General features: G+C 46.8%; 1 protein-coding gene across 1 annotated transcript in view; it reads left to right on the forward strand.

Moving 5' to 3' along the window:
- The window catches only part of LOC137413128 (ras-specific guanine nucleotide-releasing factor 1-like), a 152,909-nt gene that overhangs the window by 108,396 nt on the left and 22,652 nt on the right, over nucleotides 1–21,861 (forward strand). The window contains exons 19-21 of the mRNA XM_078772681.1: nucleotides 12,183–12,286; nucleotides 16,785–16,869; nucleotides 20,045–20,242. Of these exons, the coding sequence (XP_078628807.1) occupies nucleotides 12,183–12,286; nucleotides 16,785–16,869; nucleotides 20,045–20,242 (387 nt within the window). The remainder of the gene's footprint in view (nucleotides 1–12,182; nucleotides 12,287–16,784; nucleotides 16,870–20,044; nucleotides 20,243–21,861) is intronic.

Consider the following 21,861-nt stretch of genomic DNA (forward strand, 5'->3'; position numbering starts at 1 on the left):
ATGGGAAGGAAAGGGAGATTTTGGGGATGGGAAGGAAAGGGAGATTTTGGGGATGGGAAGGAAAGGGGATCTATTCTCTTTCACTGGTGCAATGGAGTACTTCAATTAATGGGAGACACAGCCTTACCCTAAAACACAGAATAAGAGATAACTATCAACAGGGGTATTCTATTATTTGGCTGATGTGTATGCTTGTGGACTAATTATGGGATGCCCTTTCACCTTTACACAGCTCCGGAGGTAGGGGGCGCAGAATAAACAATAATAATAATAGTACAGCACACAATCAAAAAATATACAGTCCTCATCTCCGCAACACTGCACCCTCCTCCTCTTAGGCACGTCCCGGGCCTACAACTTTTACTTTTAGTGTGACACGTAGGTGTAGTTCCCTCTACTTTTAACCTGACCCTGAGTGCGACATAAATAAATGTGTCCCGCTGCTCCATTGCACCCTGCCTAACAGACTTACGCCCACAGTTAACCGAATTGCGGAATGGTCTTCAAACTATACCCTGACGGTGGGAAGCATTATTTACAATGACGCTATTTTTATTTACAATACTAACCCAGGACCTGTGATTGTTCTTTCTGGGGGGGAGACAGTCTGCTCTGCATCGACGCACCATGAACGCACCCAAAAACGCACCAAAGCACCCTCAAGCACCAATCGGTGCACAGTCATCACTGTTCAGGAATAAAAATAAACCAACAACCCCGAACCCTGCAGGTGATCTCTTGCTCTTCGGCTCCCTCTGCTGGTTATTATTATTTTCCTGGTGTTGTCATCTTCCCTTGCTGGCGGCCTATTTGCAATAAAAGAATGCACCTAACGTGTCCGTTTTTATTTTATTTATGGCCCACAGGGGCCGACTACGTGTGGTTCACCTGTGGGGCATCGGTGCCCTGTGGCCAAGGTCCGCCAGCAAGATTTCGGGCCCTCATGGCCGGTTCCAGCAGAGGGGCCATGCCCCAACCCACGGGGTCCATAGGTGGTGCTCGGCCACAGACATGTGGTCCATAATGTGGTGCATCGATGCAGACAGCTGGTTCTGGGAATTTCGGGCGCACAATGGCCGACCCACGCACGCTCCCCTCGGCACCCAGTGGTGCACAGGTCATGTGGGAGACAAAAGGGGAAAGACAATTGAGCGAGGGGTAAGGTCACAAGGGTACACATCAATAAGGCAATGCAAGGCGAAATGCGTACGGAGGGCGAAGTGAGAAAGCTCGTCCCTACCGTACGTCACCCCCCTGTCACCTACCCTACCCTTGCCCTTACCCCATATGTACAAAAATCTACACATTTACAAATTCGTCACTACTGTCACGTCTTCCCCATATTTCCCCTATACCAAATTCGTCTCCACAATCCCTCTACTTCAAAATTTGCCATCACCAAATTCATCATCAATCCTCATAAGGAGGCAGAGATGGAACATCAAAGCACAATGTCACGCCCACGTCATGATGCGTCTCACATTCCACAACATTTGCATCAAAAATAATTAAACATGGCATGGTGCGGAGTACCTGTCACCTCAGGTGAGTGGATGCAGATGGTGCGAGGAGACTTCATCCTAACTACTTTCTAAATGACATTAACACACTTTACACTACCCGGGGTCTTTCCCTGCCAATCCATTGGCCAACTTACACTACGGGTTCTAAAAACCAATTCCCATTGACCAAACTGTGGTGCTTCTCAATTTGGGGTCTCACTCCCCCGATTCATCTCCCGGTGCTCTCGCACAATTTCTGGGCTGCGACGTGTAGCTCTCCCAGCAGGTCTACCCACCTGCACACCTCCACCACTGTAGTTGCCACCCGAGCTTACATAGCTCCTCACCCTAACCTAACTAACTGGGGACAGCCCCTCCTGGCTCTGTCACCCCACTCGGTGCCCTCTGGCACTGGGCTACCCGGGTCCGTCCTCCGGATCCTCGGGCCCCATCCACAACAACTACTACCGGCTCCCAGAGCCCACCTGCGGCCTCACCTGGCCGACATCCTCATAGTGGTGGAGCGCCCAACCAACTACACACACTAACAGGCTACACGCCCAGCCATTTCCACAACACTAATGCACCCATCCAAATACCATTCTGTCACCCGCACCACAGATGCCAATATCCAACCACAATTTACCTGTACCCTCTACCTAACACTTACACTACCCGCCCCGGGTATCCGTGATGGGGGTCCACTCTTCCCCCATTCACACCTTCGCACCATCCACTCCACTCCACAATTTCCACCATACTCACTCCACGACCATCCATTCCAATACTCCATACCATTTATTCCATACACCTGTCCTTCATTCACCTGTCGTTGCACACCTGTGCAATCCTACCTGGTGCCACCTGCACCCTCCTCCTCTTCCTGGACCAGCTGGTCAACACAACACACAATCACCATCACTCACTCATACACTGCTCCATACACCTGTTCAGTTGCACACCTGTGCAATCACACCTGTTCAATCCTCACCTGTTCAATCTTCAAACACACGGCATCATCTCATCTAACTACTCCCCTCTGAAACTTGCGCTTCCCAGTCGTCCCTTTAAACTATTGCGCTCCCACGTCATTATCATCCACACTAATCTACCTGCGTCCCCACTACAGGTATCAGTCACTAACTAAACTTAACGTTACCTAATGTCATCTTCGCTAGATCCCTATCAATATAACCAAGCCCTCCCTGGCTCGGTTGTCATAGCCACCCCATAAACTATTGCGCATTTGCCCCCACTCTTCTGTGAGGGATGACAGCGTTGCCATCCCACCACAGCGGGGGTCTCTCACTATCAATTTGGCACACCAAATTCCAACCAATTCAAAAATTTTCCATTTACTGCCAATTCTACCCACTATTATAAATTTCGTATCAAATCACTATCCTCATCACCCGTCTACTTATTACATCCTCTCGGTGCGCCAATTCACGTCTACAGCCCGGCTTCGTACAGCCGAGCAATGAACGCGGGTTCTTTTGTGCCAGCGGCTGGATACGTCCCGCATTCGGTGCAGGGACGGGGGCTTACCCGTGCCGAGATCCCACGCACCACCTCGGCGCGTAGCCATCCAATTGCCCGATCTCGACCTGCCGGCACGTCTCAATAGAAAGTGGTCGCCATGACGACCCTTCCTATCGGCCTGCCCGCTCCGCCTAGTGGAGCCCGGACGCGGCCGTTCCAAGCGAGGCACAGCGTGGATCGCGTACGGCGGTTCTTTCGAAACCGCCGTGGTTCGGATCCCCGCTGGTCCTCGCGGCACGCGAAGCTGCCCGACGCGCACCGAGGGCCCGATTCGGCTATAAGTCATTCTAACCTCTAACCCGGTTACCGTCGACGCCTCACCTGGATGCTTACAAGCATACGCTACCCCTTTCTTGCTCATACATGCAGTCGTTTCCATGCTCCTCGTCGTACCTCTTCTTACACACCTCGGTACACTCATTCCGCTCACCGACTTGGTCACACACCTGACCACCGAACACCTTGGCACACATTCGTCGCTCGCACACCTCACCAACACACCTCTTCGCGCCCCTTTCTCGGTCACCTCCTCTGTGACAATCACAGGTGTGCTCTCACTCGCACACCCAACCACGTGCCTCACTACCAATTCCAGCGTGCATTCCCACTCACGCTCTACCATTCCAGGTGTGCATCCTTCCATTCCAGGTGTACATCCTCGCTCACCTGTCACAACCAACTCACGCTCCTTGTCACTCTCACTACTCTCACCTCCACTCTTGACAGCGCACTCACCCTTACTCTCGACAGCACACTCTTTCCTCATGCACCTGTCCGTTACACACCTTTCTCGCGCATCCTCTCGCGCACACTCTTTCGTTACATCCTCTGTAACACTCACCACAGGTGTACACTCTCTCGTTACTTCCTCCGTAACACTCACCACACCGCGCTTCCATGTACCCCCTCGCACACGCGCTACGACCGACTCACTCCTGACGGCACACTCACTCCTCGGCGTGCACTTTTTCCTCACACACCCCATGGTCGGACATTCTCGCACACCTCTTTCTTCGCACACCAGACCTGTCGCACACTTCACCAACGGCCTTTCACGAACACCCGGATCCAAACCAATCCCCAAGCCGACTGAAGCTTTCCTTACATCATGTACATTGCCACTCACCTCCGTACCTCGTCTCCGCACCTCCTTTGCCACCTGCAAACTTTTTATTTGGTTAGTGAGCATCACATCATGAGTTGAGCACCGACCTTGCACATATTCCATCACCACCTCCTGGATTTCTCTTTTAGTTTCTGTCCGTCTCTTCTTAATTTCACTCACCTCTTCTTCCACTTCCTCTAATTTTTGTTTAACCTCTTTTATTTCTCGGTGCGTCTCCTCAAGTTCGTCCTCTAAGGCTACCGTGACCGTCTCTATGTGCATCCTCACCTGCCGGTCCTTTGTCTCCATTATCTCTGTCACCTCGTCCACCCTCATTGTCAGTTCCTCCCGTACCATCTGACATTGCCTCTGCGTCGCTATTAATTCGTTTTTAATTTCTTTTTGTGTCGCCTTTAACCCTCCTAGTACCGCAGTGTTCTTTTGAACCTGCTCCACTAGTTCTTTTTGTCCCTCCGTCAGCTGTTCCACCTCCTCCGTCAGATCTTCTATTCCCCCTTGTAACTTTGCCGTATTATTTCTCACTTCTTTCTCCATACGCTTCTCACCTCGCTTTACCTCCTCGCGTAGCCCCGAAACCTCCTCACCCACACCTCGTCGTATCTCCTCTTTCATCTCCCCCATCTCTTTTGTAGATGCCACCCTCATCTGTCCCAATTCATCCCTCTGAGCATCCAGTTTACTTTCTAACCCGATTTGCACCTCCTCTATCTGGTTTCCCATTCGTTTGATTTCCCTGGCAGATTGTTCCCCTATTTCCCGCAATTTGTCCTCCATCCTATTTTCTAGCCCCATTAACCCATTTTTCATCCCCTCTATCTGATTCTCCTGGGCAGCCATTCTATTTTCCACCCCCGTTAACCCATGTCTCACCTCTTTTATCCCGTTGTCTAACCCCTCAAAATTATTGTCTAACTTCCCAAATTTCTTGTCTAACTCCTCAAAATTATTGTCTAACTTCCCAAATTTCTTGTCTAACTCCTCAAAATTATTGTCTAACTTCCCAAATTTCTTGTCTAACCCCTCACCGGTACCCCTCGCTTCGTCCCTCATTACCCCCATTTGGCCCCCCATCTCTCCCATTTGGCCCCCCATTTCTCCCATACTGCTTTTCAAACCTCTAATTTGGTCTCCCAATTGCTCACTATTCTTTTCCATAAGGGCCTTCATTTGCATCATAAAAAGGTTCAAATCCACCAGCGGCGCTGCTGCGGTCGCGGGCGCGGCAAAATTTGGTGCCGCTACACCCACGTGCGCGAGGACGCCATTTTGTGCGTCTGATACACCTGTAACGAACTCAAGCAGACTCCATCGTACCGGAAGCGGAAAGCGCGTTTATTGACGCGGTGATGATTCACTCGTGTCTGACGAATAAGCGCGTCCGATAAACCACAACAACAATGCAAATACAAGTCAGAATAATACGTTACATCCTCCTTTCTTTCAAGGAAGCCACTTTAAAGGAAACCAGCAAAGCAAATAACTCTATAAAGTAAAACTTACAATGAATTAATTAACAAACAGCATCACATTCAGATCACGTGAATCAATTGATTCAAATTTAAAGATCCAGACGTCTGGGAGGGTTAACCGCTCTGCCGCTCCTTGTGATGAACTTGGTATTTCTGGGAGATGCAGTGGCTCGAGGCGATGACACTGATGGGAGACTTTGGGATTCAGATGCTTGCTCACTTGGACTTGGGGACTTGCAGCAGTTCCCCACTGGGGTGTCCTGTTGGGTGGTGGGATCAGGGAAGTCCCTCATGTCCTGGGAAGAGTAAAAGCGAGAGAGTGGCTGACTTCCCACCGGGCCAACATTGGCTGAATGAGGCACTCTGCGGAGATGGAGCCTGTTACGCCGGTACACATTGTTTGGGGTCCTCAGCAAATATGACCGGGGGCTGTTGTGGCGCGCCTCAACTACAGCCGGAATCCAATGCCTGGCCTCCGGGTTTGGCAACATCCTAACACTGTCACCCGGCTGGAGCGGTGGCAAATCTGACATAGATGGCTTGTCATGATAGTATTTTTGTTTCTCCTTCTGTGTGTCAAGGCGTGATCTCACAAGGTGATGGTCATACCGCGCAGGCATGAGAAGAGTGCGGTTGCAAGGCAGTGTGTTTCTGGGGCGTCTTCCCATTAGGAGCTGAGCCGGGGACAAGTTTATTCCTTCAAGTGGAGTGGTGCGGTAGTCTAGCAGGGCTAAGTACTTATCTGCTGACTTCTTCCAGAGCCTTTTCACTGTCTGGATCGCTCTTTCTGCCTCTCCATTGGCACGTTGGTGCTTGGGGGACACAATGTCGTGAGTTATGCCATATTCTTTGCAAAACTGAGAAAATTCCTCTGACGTGTACTGACTTCCGAATCGCTTCGCAGCTTCTCTGGAATACCATGTCGACAAAACTGCTGCTTGAGAGCTTCGATTACAGAGCGAGCTGTAATGTCCTTGAGGCAATCCACCTCCACAAACTTGGAGTAATAATCGACCGTGAGCAAATACTGCTTTGATTCGAAGTCAAAAACGTCGCTTCCAACTTCGATGAATGGAAGATCAGGCGTGTAAGTCGGTAAGAGAGGCTCCCGTTGCTGAGCGCTTTGATACTCTGCACACTTGCAACAATTCCGTACAGTTTCTTCGATGTCAGAGTTCATTGAGGGCCAATACATGACCTCGCGAGCACGCTGCTTACACTTGTTCACTCCGAGGTGCGATTCATGAATCAAGCTCAGCATTCTGGGTCTGAGGCTTGGCGGGATGACAAGGCGCATGCCTTTGTAGACAACACTGTCTGAGACTGCCAATTGCGTTCTGGAGTCAAAGTACGGACGGACCTGTGCTGGGACTTCCTTTCGGGAGTCAGGCCATCCACTTGCAATGACACCGCAGAGAAGGCTCATTTGACTCAGAGTAGCTTCCTGGATTTCGAGGTATTTCCCACTCGTGATCGCAAGGAACTGGAACATGTTCACAGGCTCAAGGTCTTTCCCAGCTTCTGAGTCGGTGTCCGGTAGAGGTGCACGGGACAATGTGTCGGGGAGCACCATCTCAGAACCACGGCAGTAGTTAACCTCCAAGTCATACCGTTGAAGCTTGAGCAACATACGCTGTAAACGCATGGGAGAAGATAGGAGAGGCTTCTTGAAGATTTCCTCAAGGGGTTTATGGTCATTATATACCACTACTGATTTTCCAAAGATATAGTAGTGAAATGCTTCTGTTGCATGGACGATTGAGAGCATTTCCTTCTCAATCATAGCGTAGCGACACTCAGTATCGGTCATACTGCGTGATGTGAACGCTATAGGGTTGCCATTCTGGAGCAAACAGGCTCCTACAGCGTTTTGGCTGGCATCGGCTTGTATTTCAACTGGCTCACTTACATCGTAGTACTGAAGGACCGGGGCCGAAATACATGCTTGCTTCAGCTTCTTGAAGGACAGCTCCTGAGCTGACTGCCAGGAGAACTCCACGTCCGCCTTGCAGAGATCACGGAGAGGCTTGCTTGTGTCACTTAGGTTGGGAATAAACTTCCCTAAATACTGAACGAATCCAAGGAAACGCTTGACGCCTTGTTTGTCTGTTGGACGTGGCATTTTCTCAACTGCCTTCGTCTTGAATGGATCTGGTAGCACTCCTTCTGCAGTAAGCAGGTGGCCTACATAAGGGACTGAGGTTTGCCGGATGAGGCATTTTCGGAAGTTTAGTTGCAGGTTATAACTTGTAGCTCGTTGCATAACTCGCTTCAGTACACAGTCGTGGTGGGTGATGTCACGACCAGCAACTAAAATGTCATCCATTACCGCTGTTGCCCATTCTATCCCTTCTAGCATCTGGTCCATGATTCGCTGGAATATCTCCGGCGAGCACCGCAATCCATAAGGGAGACGCAGCCAGCGGTATCTCCCTACAGGTGTATTGAACGTGGTCAAGAATGAAGAAGGCTCGTCAAGGCGAATTTGCATGAACCCACTGCGGGCGTCAAGCACAGAAAATACTTTGGCTCCAGGGATTTGAGCTAAAACTTCCTGAACAGTTCTCATTGGGTAGTGCTCACGTTTTGTGCACTTGTTTAAGTCTTTGGGGTCTATACAGATGCGGACTTTGCCGTTGCGAAGAGCTACTACCATGGAACTCACCCACTCAGTCGGTCGTTCTACCTTCGCGATGTGACCTTCGGTGACCATCTCTTGTAGCTTGTCAACTATTTGCTCTCTCAATGCTGCAGGCTGTCTGCGAGGAGCGTGAACTACTCCCTGTGACCCTTCTACAAGCTTGATCCGATAAGTTCCGGGAAGAGTTCCAGTTGTCTTGGCAACTTCTGGAAACTCAGAGATTACTGCTTCCTGAGACACATTGACTAGAGGCTGAACAAGAGACAACTTATCGAGCTTGACAATGAGGCCTAGGGCTTCCGAGGTAGCGCCTGACATTACATTCTCCTGATCGAGGTCAATGACCTCAAAACTGGCTCTAACGGTCTTGTTTTTGTGAGAGAGAGGGAGTGTCACGGTACCGACAGGATGGATAGTATGGTTCGAGTATGTTTTAAGAACTTTATGCGACGATTGTAGATCGCCCGCGAGGTGCTGGACTAACTGGTAGTCGTTGAGTGTTAGTGTGTTGCACCTTGCACCCGTGTCAATCCGGAACCGAGTCGGCTGACCCAGCAACGTGACGGTCTGTGCCCACTTGTCATGAGTAGCCGTATTGATGCTTGGTTGTAGAGCGGAGATCCTTAAAATTTCAGATTCCATGACGAGTTCTTGAGGAAGATCTACATGATCTAGACTGGTCTCCTCATCAAGGGACTTTAGGTCGCGCAGTCTCTTCCGACACGCCGCAAACCAGTGACCAGGCTTCTTGCAGTAGGAGCAGCTAGAATTAATTGCTGGACACTTGGCTTGCCTGTGCACTGACTGGCCACATTTGCTGCAGGGACCGTCATTCCGAAACCGATTCTCAGCTTTGAACAGCTCGGTGGCTTGTGTATGCCTATCAGGCTTGCTCTTACAACGTTGAGTCTGGTGCTGAGTTCGTTCGTTTTCAGATCTGAGGGCTGAGATGAGAGCATCTTCATCTCGGACTATTCTCATATGTTTCTGCGAGAGCTCTAGCTGTTGGCCAATTTCTATAGCTTTAGCTAGTGAGAGCTCCTCACCCCTATCGAGTAATTTCTCTTGGACCCTCTTATCATGGCTGCCATCAATGATGCAATCGACGATTATGTCGTCTGGGTCTTGGTAATCGCAATCCATGAGAATTATCCTCAGATCTTTTATGAAATGATCAAAAGACTCACCACTCCGCTGGCGCCTTTGTTTCAGTCGGTGTCTGGCAACTCTTTTGTTCTTTCTGGGCTGCACATAGTTCTGGAATTTGTTCAGCACTTCCTGCGGGTCGTCTTTCTCTCCTTCCTCCCAAGATAGAGTTTGGTAGATTTGACGACCTTGTTCGCCGATCCACGTTCCGAGCCATCCTGCTTGACGAGGCTTCGTAATGTCTGCGAGCGGCCCTGACAAGACAAAACTGACGTGACTTCTGAACCGGCAAAACTCCTGGTAGAGATCCAGACTCTCCCAGTCGATCGAGGGATGATCAAAGTTCGGAGATGCCATATTTATGGAGACGAATGGCGGCTTATGGCGTGAATATCAACGAACTTCTGACACCATGTAACGAACTCAAGCAGACTCCATCGTGCCGGAAGCGGAAAGCGCGTTTATTGACGCGGTGATGATTCACTCGTGTCTGACGAATAAGCGCGTCCGATAAACCACAACAACAATGCAAATACAAGTCAGAATAATACGTTACAACACCCTCAACCACCTCATTGCTCTCCTCCTCCCTTTCCTCCACATACATTTCCCCGAGGTCCTGGGTCGATTCTACCCCGTCTATCTCTCCCACCGGCATCCCGTCGCCTTGACCAGCCATGGCGCGATTTCAAAATTCGGGTTTTGTAAAACAAAACAAATTTCGGCCGCTCCAAATTTTGACCAAATTTTTTCCTAGATGTTTTAAAAATTTGGTTCGGGCCCCGAATCTCACTCCCAGACACCAATTGTTACTGATCGCGGATTAAGATGTTATTTACCGAGCGGTGGTATTGCCGCGACCGTTACAGGATCCCTGACTCACCCGATTCACCCAGAACTTTGGCCGTATCGCACCACAGCTGCCCAATCTGGGAAAAGACTGAAACGACGAAATGCAAGAGGAAAAGGAATAAAACGAATAGACGGACAGAAGAGTAATTTGATTTATTATTTACACAAGCAAAAAGGAGCAATCAAGGTTTATTTACAACACATAAGACGCAGGTGACACAGTGCAAATTTTAGCTTACCTACAGACTTAATTAAATACCCAGGGACAGAACAAACAAAACAAACTCACGTATACAAGAAGGATGGAAAGGCAGGAGGTGGATGGATGGAGGGAGAGGAAAGGTCCAAGGGGGTCCTGCAGCTCAACCGGCGCGTTTAGCAGCCGCCGTTCCTTTACGGTCCTGCTCCAAACCGCCGTTCAGGCCCCCTTTGGCTGTTGGGTGTTCTTGCTGCGGCGGCCTCCGCTGCGTTCCCAGGACTTGTCTGACTCGTTGGTCCACACCCTCAACTCTTTCTTGGTCCCTCACTCTTTACCACCGACTCCTCACCGCAACCAACGCAACCACTTGACCACCACCTCTACTGACTGACTCTTCACCACTCTCCACTTGACGACCGACTCTCAACCAACTCAGACCAACTCACCACTCACTTCCGTTCGCGCCTTTTATAGCGCCTCCAGCGATTACGCCGCCGGCGTTTTGGACACGCCCATCGGGGTGCTCACCTCGGCCCTGGTTGGTCGCGCGACCCTCGGGCTCCCCCCTTGATGACGACGGGCGGGTACGCCCCTCCTCCCCTCTATGACGAGGTGGAGACACGCCTTTCTTCTCCGACCCTGCCTCGTGGTCAATGGCGGTTATTGGAGGGGAGGTGATTGGGAATCGAGGGCTCAGCACTGACGAGAGGGGATGTAATTGGCAATCGAGGGTTGGCAATCACGAGAGGGGATGTAAAAGGGAATGGAGATTTTGGGGATGGGAAGGAAAGGGAGATTTTGGGGATGGGAAGGAAAGGGAGATTTTGGGGATGGGAAGGAAAGGGAGATTTTGGGGATGGGAAGGAAAGGGAGATTTTGGGGATGGGAAGGAAAGGGGATCTATTCTCTTTCACTGGTGCAATGGAGTACTTCAATTAATGGGAGACACAGCCTTACCCTAAAACACAGAATAAGAGATAACTATCAACAGGGGTATTCTATTATTTGGCTGATGTGTATGCTTGTGGACTAATTATGGGATGCCCTGTCACCTTTACACAGCTCCGGAGGTAGGGGGGCGCAGAATAAACAACAATAATAATAGTACAGCACACAATCAAAAAATATACAGTCCTCATCTCCGCAACAATATATTCATTTGTATTTCATTTTTCTGTATTTCATTTGTGATTATTTTGTATAAATCTCTAAAAAAATAATACCACTTTGACATTATGGTGTATTTTGTGTATATCAGTGACAAGAATATCTCAATTCAATCCATTTTAAATTCAGGCTGTAACATCCCACCTCAGTCTTCATATCCTGGATCTGTGCTTAGCTTGAAACAATAGCTGACATATTTGTACTCATAAAAGGAAATACAAAATTCCAACACACAGTATGATTGCTCACCTGCATTGAGAGTGGATTTGGTTCGTGTCTCAGTTTCATTGCCTTTTGTTCATTACTGCCATTGCGATCCATCGCTTACAAACATCTAAAGACCATCACTGTTACACCAAATAATGATGCATGTTAAGATGAAGCATGAGACAAGCATGACTTCGGCCTACACACAGTCACGTGTCACCCCTGTAACAGGGACACGCTCATTGAACTCGAATGCAACAGTGTTGTCTCAGTATCAAACTGGACCTCGAGTCTCTACGATACGTGTGCCTCCTCTACCCCTCGACCGCAGTATCAGGGGTTACGCATTGATGGTTTCGACGCTTTTTCTGCTGTGGAATTGGGAGAACAACTCACTCTCCTGGATCACCTCATCTTCCGCAGCATCCTACACCAGTGAGTCTCACTCCAGTAGGTGCGGTGTTATATTTATCAAAAGACCGTCTATATAATACATATGCAAAATGGACGAACCTTCTCCTTCCCTTTGCGTCTTTCACTCCCATCTCATAAGCACCTTATTGTATGCATAATAAATAAATGTATCCTTGTTAGTCTAGGACCTGACTAACATATGTATGCAAATAATTTAGGAGAGGATAACTCAACTGTTATAGGCTAATATCACCCCCAGGAACAACCTGGGATGTGTGCCAAAATCTCTATCCGGGGCGAAAAGCCCGAAAATGACCACGCCCTTTTAAAAATGACCACGCCCTTTTTCATAGGAAGTGCTATTTCCGACATAGCTCTATCTTCTATACCGTTGGAGCTACAGATTTTCTGAGGTGCTTAAAATGTTCAGAATAGCCATGTTTAGGAGGTCATATATTTCCAAATGGGTTTTCTACGAGAAAATGACTAAAAAGCCCGAAAATACAGCCATTTTTAACACGTGCTGAAGTTGTGCCCACTAATAGATAAAAAAGGGCCAGAAACCTCCCCACAAACCCATGCCATAGTTATCGACTTCATGGCCATGGTGAGAAAAGTCCCCTTAAAGAAGCTTGATCCACCCGTCAAGACATTCCATGACTTTGCTATTGCCTTGACATCTATGGTCACCAAAGCTGGGCACAGCTGTGATGAGATCCACATCGTTTTCGACGCTTACAGAGAGGACAGCATCAAGAAAGGAGAGAGGGGGAGAAGAGGAAAGTCAACAGAAATGGTGGTCCTTGATGTGATATCACCGAACCAAAATGTTCCAGTGGTATTAGAGAACTTTTGGTCGTCTTCCATCAGCAAAACTGCTTTCCAGGCATTCTATGTTGAGTGGCTCACCACCAATTATCAAGGCACCAAACCGCTATACCTTGGTATATCACCACAGTCATGGTTGGTGTCAGCTGGGTGTGCTTCTCCATTCCCTCGGCTCAACTGCACACACGAGGAAGCTGATGACAGGATGATGTTTCATGTGCAGGACATTCTAAGTCACCGGTCAGGACCTACATCCTTGACGCTGTCATCAGGTGACACAGATGTCTTTGTGTGCCTGTTATACCACATCACAGTCAATTGGAGAGATATTGGCCTCCAAGAGCTCTGGCTCGTCCGCAACTCAGGAGTGAAAAGATCAATATTACCACTCCATGATATCTGCACAGCGCTGGGAGACGAGCTCACAAAGTGTCTCCCAGCACTCCATGCGCTGACTGGGTGCGATACAACCAGCAAGATATCAACTAAACTTGCAGCCCTGAACGCTGTCTGCAAACTAGGAAATTCCTCTCTGATCCTGAATTTCGACTGCCCACAGCTAACAGAAAGCACAATAGAGATGGCGGAGACATTCTTGGTCAAGTGTCTCAAACCATCAACAGACCTGGAGATATTTGACGACCTGCGTGTCGCTGCATTTGATAGCAATGCCCTCAAGATGGACTTTGAGAGAACCGCTTGCACGTCAACTAATGCAAGAAAACATATCCAAAGAGGCTATTACCAACAGCAACTGTGGGTCCAAGCCCCATTTAGAGACGCCACCTTGATTATGAATGCCGAGTCTTATGGTTTTGTAAGAAGGGGCAGTTTATTAGTCCCTGAGATTGTGATCTCAAAACCCGAAGGCCTGCCAGATCCCTGTAGGTGTGGCAAGTGTGCTCGTAAGAATGAGTGTCCATGCAGGGTAGCTGATTTCAAGTGTTGCAAGTACTGCAAATGCAAAGGAGGTGATTGTTGTAAAAACCCTATCACTGAATGAACACTGCTCATCATCCTCATAACTGGACTCTGTTGTGTTACTCTTCATGTTCCTGTTCCCGACCCTGGTTTATGTGACACATAAACAGTACTATTGTGGTGTTCAAAGTTGTATTGTTGGCTGTTGGGCAAATTCCCTGCTGATCTTTGAAACATTAAGCTCTCTCGGTACTGCTGCCTACTAAAGTAATAAGTTTTTTTTTTTTTTTTTTCATTTTAAGTTAACATTCCATTGATAATAGTATGATTGAAAATACAATTTCTTTACAATAATCAAATGCTCGCTTTCTTTACTATGATATGGCAATTCCAGTATGTAGGTAGTTGTATGGTAATAAGTTGACCTAACGCTTTTTAGTCATTTTCTCGTAGAAAACCCATTTGGAAATATATGACCTCCTAAACATGGCCATTCTGAACATTTTAAGCACCTCAGAAAATCTGTAGCTCCAACGGTATAGAAGATAGAGCTATGTCGGAAATAGCACTTCCTATGAAAAAGGGCGTGGTCATTTTAAAAAAGGCGTGGTCATTTTCGGGCTTTTCGCCCCGGATAGAGATTTTGGCACACATCCCAGGTTGTTCCTGGGGGTGATATTAGCCTATAACAGTTGAATTATCCTCTCCTAAATTATTTGCATACATATGTTAGTCAGGTCCTGGACTATGTGGGATATCAATAAATATTACATCAGAGATACAGATTAAATATTACAGAGAGAGATTATGTAATATTGTACTATTTTCACTCTTAGTCCTATCTAAAACCTTTTAAAAATGGAGACGTGAATGAGAAAATGGAGACCTTTAATAATGTGACAAAATATATTTCATGTTTAATATTAGATCATACATTATCAGAATGGTACAAAATTAATTGTTTAATTTGGTGTTATTTTGTTAATGTATATGAGAGTAGTGTGGGGAACTTTCACCATTTTATCTGTCAAAGTAGATGGCCTAGTTAGTATTTATATTCCCTTCATAGTCCTCCTTGTGCTTGATTGAAGGGAACTGGAACCCATGTACAATCTCTTCCTGCACATAATTTCCTTGTAATGTGGATTGTAGATGTAGGAAAGATTATGAAACAATGAGCAAACATTATTGCCTTAGTTGTCTTTGCTGTCTTTACCGAACCTTTCTAAACACAAACGGGTACAAAGGCCTCAGAGGAGGAAACATGGAAAGTTAATTGTACATGCTTGCTTATTAAGACATAATCATTCACTGATCTCATAATTCTTTCTTTTTGTTGAGATTGGGGTTGAGGCAGCACTTCTTGACAGAGGGAAAGATGGCGATGGAGTAGAGAAGAACAGGCAGATAAGGGACACATGAATAGACAAAGGACATACAGAAAGGTGTTGGACAGCATATGGGCAAAAGAGAAGAGAAGAGATGGTTGATGAGCATGGATATTGGATACAAACAGGGCGTCATCCTCTGGTGAGGAAATATCAGTCACCCTCATGGCCTCATGGTCACTATCTACAAAAGGTGCAAAATCTGGCCAAAAGGTGATCTTTCCTGGGAAAACCACATTTCAAATCTGGCCTCCAAAGCCAGTCGCCGACTGGGCATCCTCCGTCGTGCGAAGTCCTTCCTTGGCACACCTGAGCTCCTCACCACATACAAGGCTTTCATCCGCAGCTCTATGGAATACTGCTCTCCCCTCTGGCCTGGTGCTCCTGCCTCACACCTAGCCCGTCTTCACGCTGTTGAAACCAAAGCGTTCAGAATCATTGGAATCTCCCGTGATGAAGCTAACTCCAAGGGCCTTTCACTCACTCACCGCAGGCAGGTTGGTGGTCTTTCCGTCTTCTACCGACTCCTCTCTGGCCTTGCCCCCCCAGCCCTCTCTGGGCTCTGTCCCCCAAATATTCCTACAGGTCGCACAAGATCTGCCTGCAACCCTCTTATGGTTAAACTGCCAAAATCAAGACTCTCTGCTCACCTTCACTCCTTCATTCCTCTTTTCTCCCACCTCTGGAACAAACTCCCTCACTCTCTTCAATCCCACTCCACCCTCCAGGTCTTTAAAACAGCTGTTCACCACCATCTCTTATCCTCCCCCATCCAAAACCTTGATCTTTTCTACCCCCGCTAAATTCGGTCCCCTTGTGTTTTATACCTTTCCCCCCCCCCCCCCCTCCCCTTCCCATGCCTCCTGCCCCCAAGCCCTCTCCCTCCCACACTTCTCCCTGCTCTCAAATGTTATGTTTGTGTGCTTCCCCTTCTCTCCCCATCTTGACTTCCGCTCCCTCTTTTTATATATTTTGTTTGTCTGGTTGATTTGTTTGTGAAATAAATGTTAGCTCTTTCACGAGCCTCGATTCAGTATACAAAAAAAAAAGAAAAAAAAAAAAAGGTGCAGAATAAGGTCCTGCTTACTGAGAAGGGCCGTACTCTGTGGTAACACTGGTAAACAACTAACTGTAAGAACCCAATGACTACCTAGTCTTGAAATAATACGAAGGTGACTTTCAGCCCTCGGGATCAACTTGAAAATATGATCAAGAGAGATTATAAGCTAGAGCAAGTAGTGGATGTTTCTAGACACCATGGGAGTGTTATCCAATGACAGTTGTGTAGTTCTCTGCAATGTTCATTGGCTCTGTATAACACGCTGATCTCTGTGAAGCTACTGAAATGAACGATGGGATGATTGCTTTGTTTTCTCCATCAGTGAGTTATTTGGCCAGTGTTGGATGAAAGCGGATAAGTGGGAGAGAGCGCCAAATATCATGCAGACAACACGTCATTTCAATGAGGTTTGTTTAGCTTTTTGTCTTTGTGCTGTTTATCATGCTTTGTCCTGCTTCGAATTACTTGTTGTTGTTAATTGCTTATAATTTATTTGATTATCATTAAATTCGACTGCTTTAAGGTATTGACACAGGGGCTGTTTTGGGGTAAAGGGTGTAAGTAGCTTAGTTATGCCATTAATACATGTTTCGCACAAGTGTGTGGTTTACATGTGAAAATTGAAGGTTGTTTGGAAGTTGATAATCCTGAGTCCTGGACCCCTGACACTGTAATAAACCTGAGAGGGGTATATAGATGGAGAGAGAGATATATATATATATATAGAGATATAGATAGATATGGGACTCATTGATGCTGGGAAAGGCTTGTGTGTATTGAGAGGCCATGGGGCCTGGACGCGATTCCACAAAGCACGTCTCTTCCTGCCCAAAAGCTCTGCCATCAAGCTCCCACTCGAACCACCAGCAAACATTGCTTGGGGATCAGGATTTTCTTTCATTGTCTCGTGACCTCTCCCTGTCTGAATCTACATGATGTCAATTATTTAAGATAACGTGTAAGCTGTCGAGATACTGTGGACTCGTGGATTTATAGTGTAAAGAATTGTGATACATGTGCCTTTCTCTCTTTGTTCTCCCCATCCCCCTTTATCCTTGATTATTGATTCGACCAGTTTCTCATCACTGGTGCATTTTTCAATTTGTTATAACAACAGAGGCGTTAGTTAAAATTGTGCCCAATGGAAATTTGGTGCAAAACCCCCGTTAGGAGGTTGTAAGATCGCGGTACATTTTCACCGGGGTTCGCTCGCTCACAAATCCTGATTAAACGTGGAAAGTACTGGAGGCAGCTTATCTCTTTGGGGGTTCTGTACTTTGGAAACAAAAGCAAAGATCTGTTCGGCTTTTCTGTCAGACAACGTACGAACTCTGATGACAATTAGTTGCTAAATTGGTGATCTTTCAGGTGGAATATTTGACCAAGTCTACCCCGTGGTCTAACATTACATTTGTTCGGCAGAAATGGTATCAGGACACTGGTCCAAATTCTGGCGACCAGAACAGTATTTATATATGAGAATCATATTGTCGTGTGTCTACTCTTGGTGAATACAGTAGGGTAGCACGGAGGACCAAACGAGCTTTAACACTCCAAGGCATTCAGTCAAAATTATAGCAGAGGATACGCGTGGGGGCAAGTGGGGGTGGGGGCGGGGTGGGAGTGGGGGGAAGAACCGGAGCCTTACCTGAAAGGCTTCCACCCGACGTATTCACACCTGGATAAAGTAACAAACAATGCAGGTTTAAAATGTACAAAAATAAACAGGTTTATTCAATAAAATGCCGGTAACAAGAAAATGCACGATCAATAAAACTAAAATCCTATACAGGACGTCCCCACAAACAGACCCAAAGACAGACGAAAGGGAAAGACAACTGAAAATAAATATGCATCTGTGTGCACTTAACTCTTTGTAGTCCATCTCTGCTCCTATCAGCAAGTCCCATCTTACCCGGGTTTGTGCCAATCAATTCCCCCCATCCCGCCCCTTCACAGATCTTTCGTCCTGTTTGCTTCCAAAGTCAGTGTTGTCAGTGGCAGTGCTTGATCTGGGTGTCCGGTTAGTCTTGTTATTAGTAGTGTTTAATGGACGGTTTTGGCTAGTGTCTAGTGCAGGGGTTCCCAACCTTTTTTGTGTTATGGCCTCCTTGGCTCCCAGAGCACATCTCCAGCACCCCCTCCCTTTCGTGAGTGTTGAGCGGCGGAGCGCGTGTAAGCAGGCTAGGGGGGTCTGAGGGCATGCTCCCCCATAAATTTTTTGATTTCTAGATGCTCTGTGGTACATTCTGAGAGGTGTTTTTTCCTTTAATTGGCTATTTTGTTTGTATGAGAATTGGTAAATTAATTATTACACAGAAAATGAGGAATTCCAAGGAGCCAGCATGAACATTTAGTTCCATAGTTTTTTTCTGTTCTTTACTGGCTCCCAACTACATCGCTTTTGGAAGAAGCAAACAAAGCAACGTCGCTCGAATGATGCATGTTTGATATGGGATTTTAATATTATCAGTAGCAACACTATGGACAGCATAAAATAGAACTGTCACACAAGAAAACAGTATGAAAAGGTTCCAAGTCAAGAATATGTGAAAACTAAAAACCTCTGTTGTGTCTGTATTTAACACAGTGTGTTATAATCTCACAAAAAGAAACTCAATTCGACAACTCAGGTAATCAAAACTCGGGACGCAGTGCATGCGCTGTAAAAGTGAATTAAAAACTCAGTGGGATGGCTGAAATTGCATTTTAGCTACCAATTGGGGTATCCGTGATTGAGTCACAGTCAGGGCACAGCGGAGGTTATCTTCCACGTGGAGCCGATTACGCTGTTTCGATTTGATATTCAACAGCGTGGAAAACCCCGCTTTGCAGAGATAGGTAGACGAGAATGGCAGAAGCACCCGGATAGCTATCTGGCTGATATTAGGGTAGCGACCCATTCCCACCCAAAACTCTGTCAAGCTCTTCTCTTTGAATTTGTCTTTGGCAAATTAATCGTTTCGGAGATCCAGGAATTCATCTTGCATTGCCTCCGGCAAATTACCCCATGGCCCCTCGAGAAATACACTATGGCCCCCAGGTTGGGAACCACGGGTCGAGTGCATTGTCATAAGGAACAAAGGTATAGATTACAGAGGTCACGACACACAGGGGATTAATTAACATAACCCCTAAACTAATTAACATGACCCCACCCATCGTGATGGGAATGAAGATACACCTTACACAACATCCGGGCCAAACAAGTACTTGTTACCTGGTGACTCTTCTTCTTCATCGCGACATACGGGGCATGCTAATTTATGCAAATCTACCTGGTTCTACGTTATCACTACCCCCTACAAGCATAACAATATATATGCATAAATTAAATGTAATTCATATACCAGTACTTACATTATGACTTTTCTGATCCATTCAATCAATCCTATAAAGGTTTATTGAATACCTCCAAATATAAGAGTTTATGAATGTACAGTATATCTAAACTTTTTGAAATCTGCATTCACATGCAGGATTTACCAGGTACTGGCCCTCATGTTAGGAAATACTTTAAAACCTGAGCTTAAACCTGGATTTCCCCCTCCACCACCCTCTCCCCATCTCCGTTCCCCTAAGGTAAGCAACTTGGTTGCCTGGGAAATTGTGAAGCGACCAGAGCCAGGAGCTCGTGCTGCAGTGATAGAGAAGTGGCTTGCCATCGCTGACCTCTGCCGTAGCCTCAACAACTTTAATGGTGTGTTGGAAGTGCATTCTGCCCTCACCCGCACAGCTGTTTTCCGCCTTCGCAAGACCTGGCTCAAGCTTCCAAAACAGGTGTGTTCATGCAGTCCCTTCCCTCATTCCTTTAGCCACCTGGACGGGATGGTGCACAGGTAGCACACTTACCTTTGGGCGATCTGATCTAGATTTTATTCCCGAGATGATTATAAAAGGTCGGATGCATGCTTCACAGGCAGAGCATTGCATCACAAAGTCCGCCTGTACCTCACATGAACGGTGAGCCAGCAGTCAAGTCTGCTAATATCAATTGGTGGATGTTAAATATCACACGGTGTCCTTCGTGAAGAGTGGGTGAGTTGTTGGTGGCACCCTAAACCAATTACCAATTCCTTTCCGAACCTACATATGGGCAATGCATAAGCGGTATAGGCCTGCCCCTGAAATGATGCAACTTGCAGGCCAAACCTGTCTCCCAGCCCAACATGCATACAAAGCAATGTGATTCCATTATTGTTCTGCATGTTTATGGCAGCAAAGCATCTTCCCATAAAAATGGTGTACAGTGTACACAAAGGATGAGATCCCATCAGTCATATTGTACTGCTGTTCTCATTTACTCCACACCATTGGTCTAAAGGAGTGAGAATTATTTCTTCTTCACTGCCTTTATCTGGAACGAAGACATGCTGTCAACTATCTGAAACAAACAAGTACCCCAAGAGGGACAAACAATCGAGAACAACCTGTTCACATTTTGTCAATAAATACTTCCTCAACTCATACAAGATATCCATCTGCATCTGGAATAGAATAACGATGGCATTGAAGGGCTGAATGAAACTTTGAAATGATGAAGTGATGAGTAAAGGTAGTGATATTCTTCAGATACTTAATGAAGAATATATGAGTGGACTGATTTCCTGATCGTGAATTCAAAAATAAGATCTCCCTCACTTGCATTGTAAACATATTTAGCTTCGGATTCAGCTTTATCAAAAGTGGATATCTGACTATAATTCACCAAATGTCTGTCTGTCCGTTCGAAGGTACCACAAAAAGGGCTCAACCGATCGCAACGATATTATGGGTGGGTATTCCTGGGACCCCTGGGAGTAAAATAGGCTATATTGTTTTTCCAATTTTTCCAAGTTTTCCAGTTTTTCCAAACACGATGGAATAATATTTACCGATATGAACAGTGATGCGGCTATTGTTGAAATTCTACAAATACTGTCTATTCTACATACCAGAAGAGAGGAGATCGACTCCTGACGAACTCTTCCTATATAAATGTGCGGCTCTGAAGTAACATGGCAGCGTGTGCAAAGCGACCACGACCACATGACCTACTGTCGCTGTCAGTCAATAGAGCCTGCAACATTATCACAACCAGAACAGTTCACCCGCCTCTACCAGAGATCGTCATCGTTGCTCCAGTTGTCTCGGATGCATCGAAAACTTATGTGAATGCTCCACTCGTTGTGGAGACCGAAAGAATCACCTCGGACTAAGTATCCACCGTTCAACCGCGCATCACCTCAGACTCTGTATCCACTGTTCCACTGTGAATCACCTCGACTCTGTATTCACTGTTCCGCTGTGAATCACCTCTGACTCTGTATGTATCCACTGTTCCACCACGAATCACCTCGGACTCTGTATCCAGTGTTCCACTGCCAATCACCTCGGACTCTGTATCCACTGTTCCACCG

The sequence above is a fragment of the Myxine glutinosa genome, chromosome 2 (genome assembly GCF_964187855.1).
Source record: "Myxine glutinosa chromosome 2, kmMyxGlut1.1, whole genome shotgun sequence".
Taxonomy (NCBI): domain Eukaryota; kingdom Metazoa; phylum Chordata; class Myxini; order Myxiniformes; family Myxinidae; genus Myxine; species Myxine glutinosa.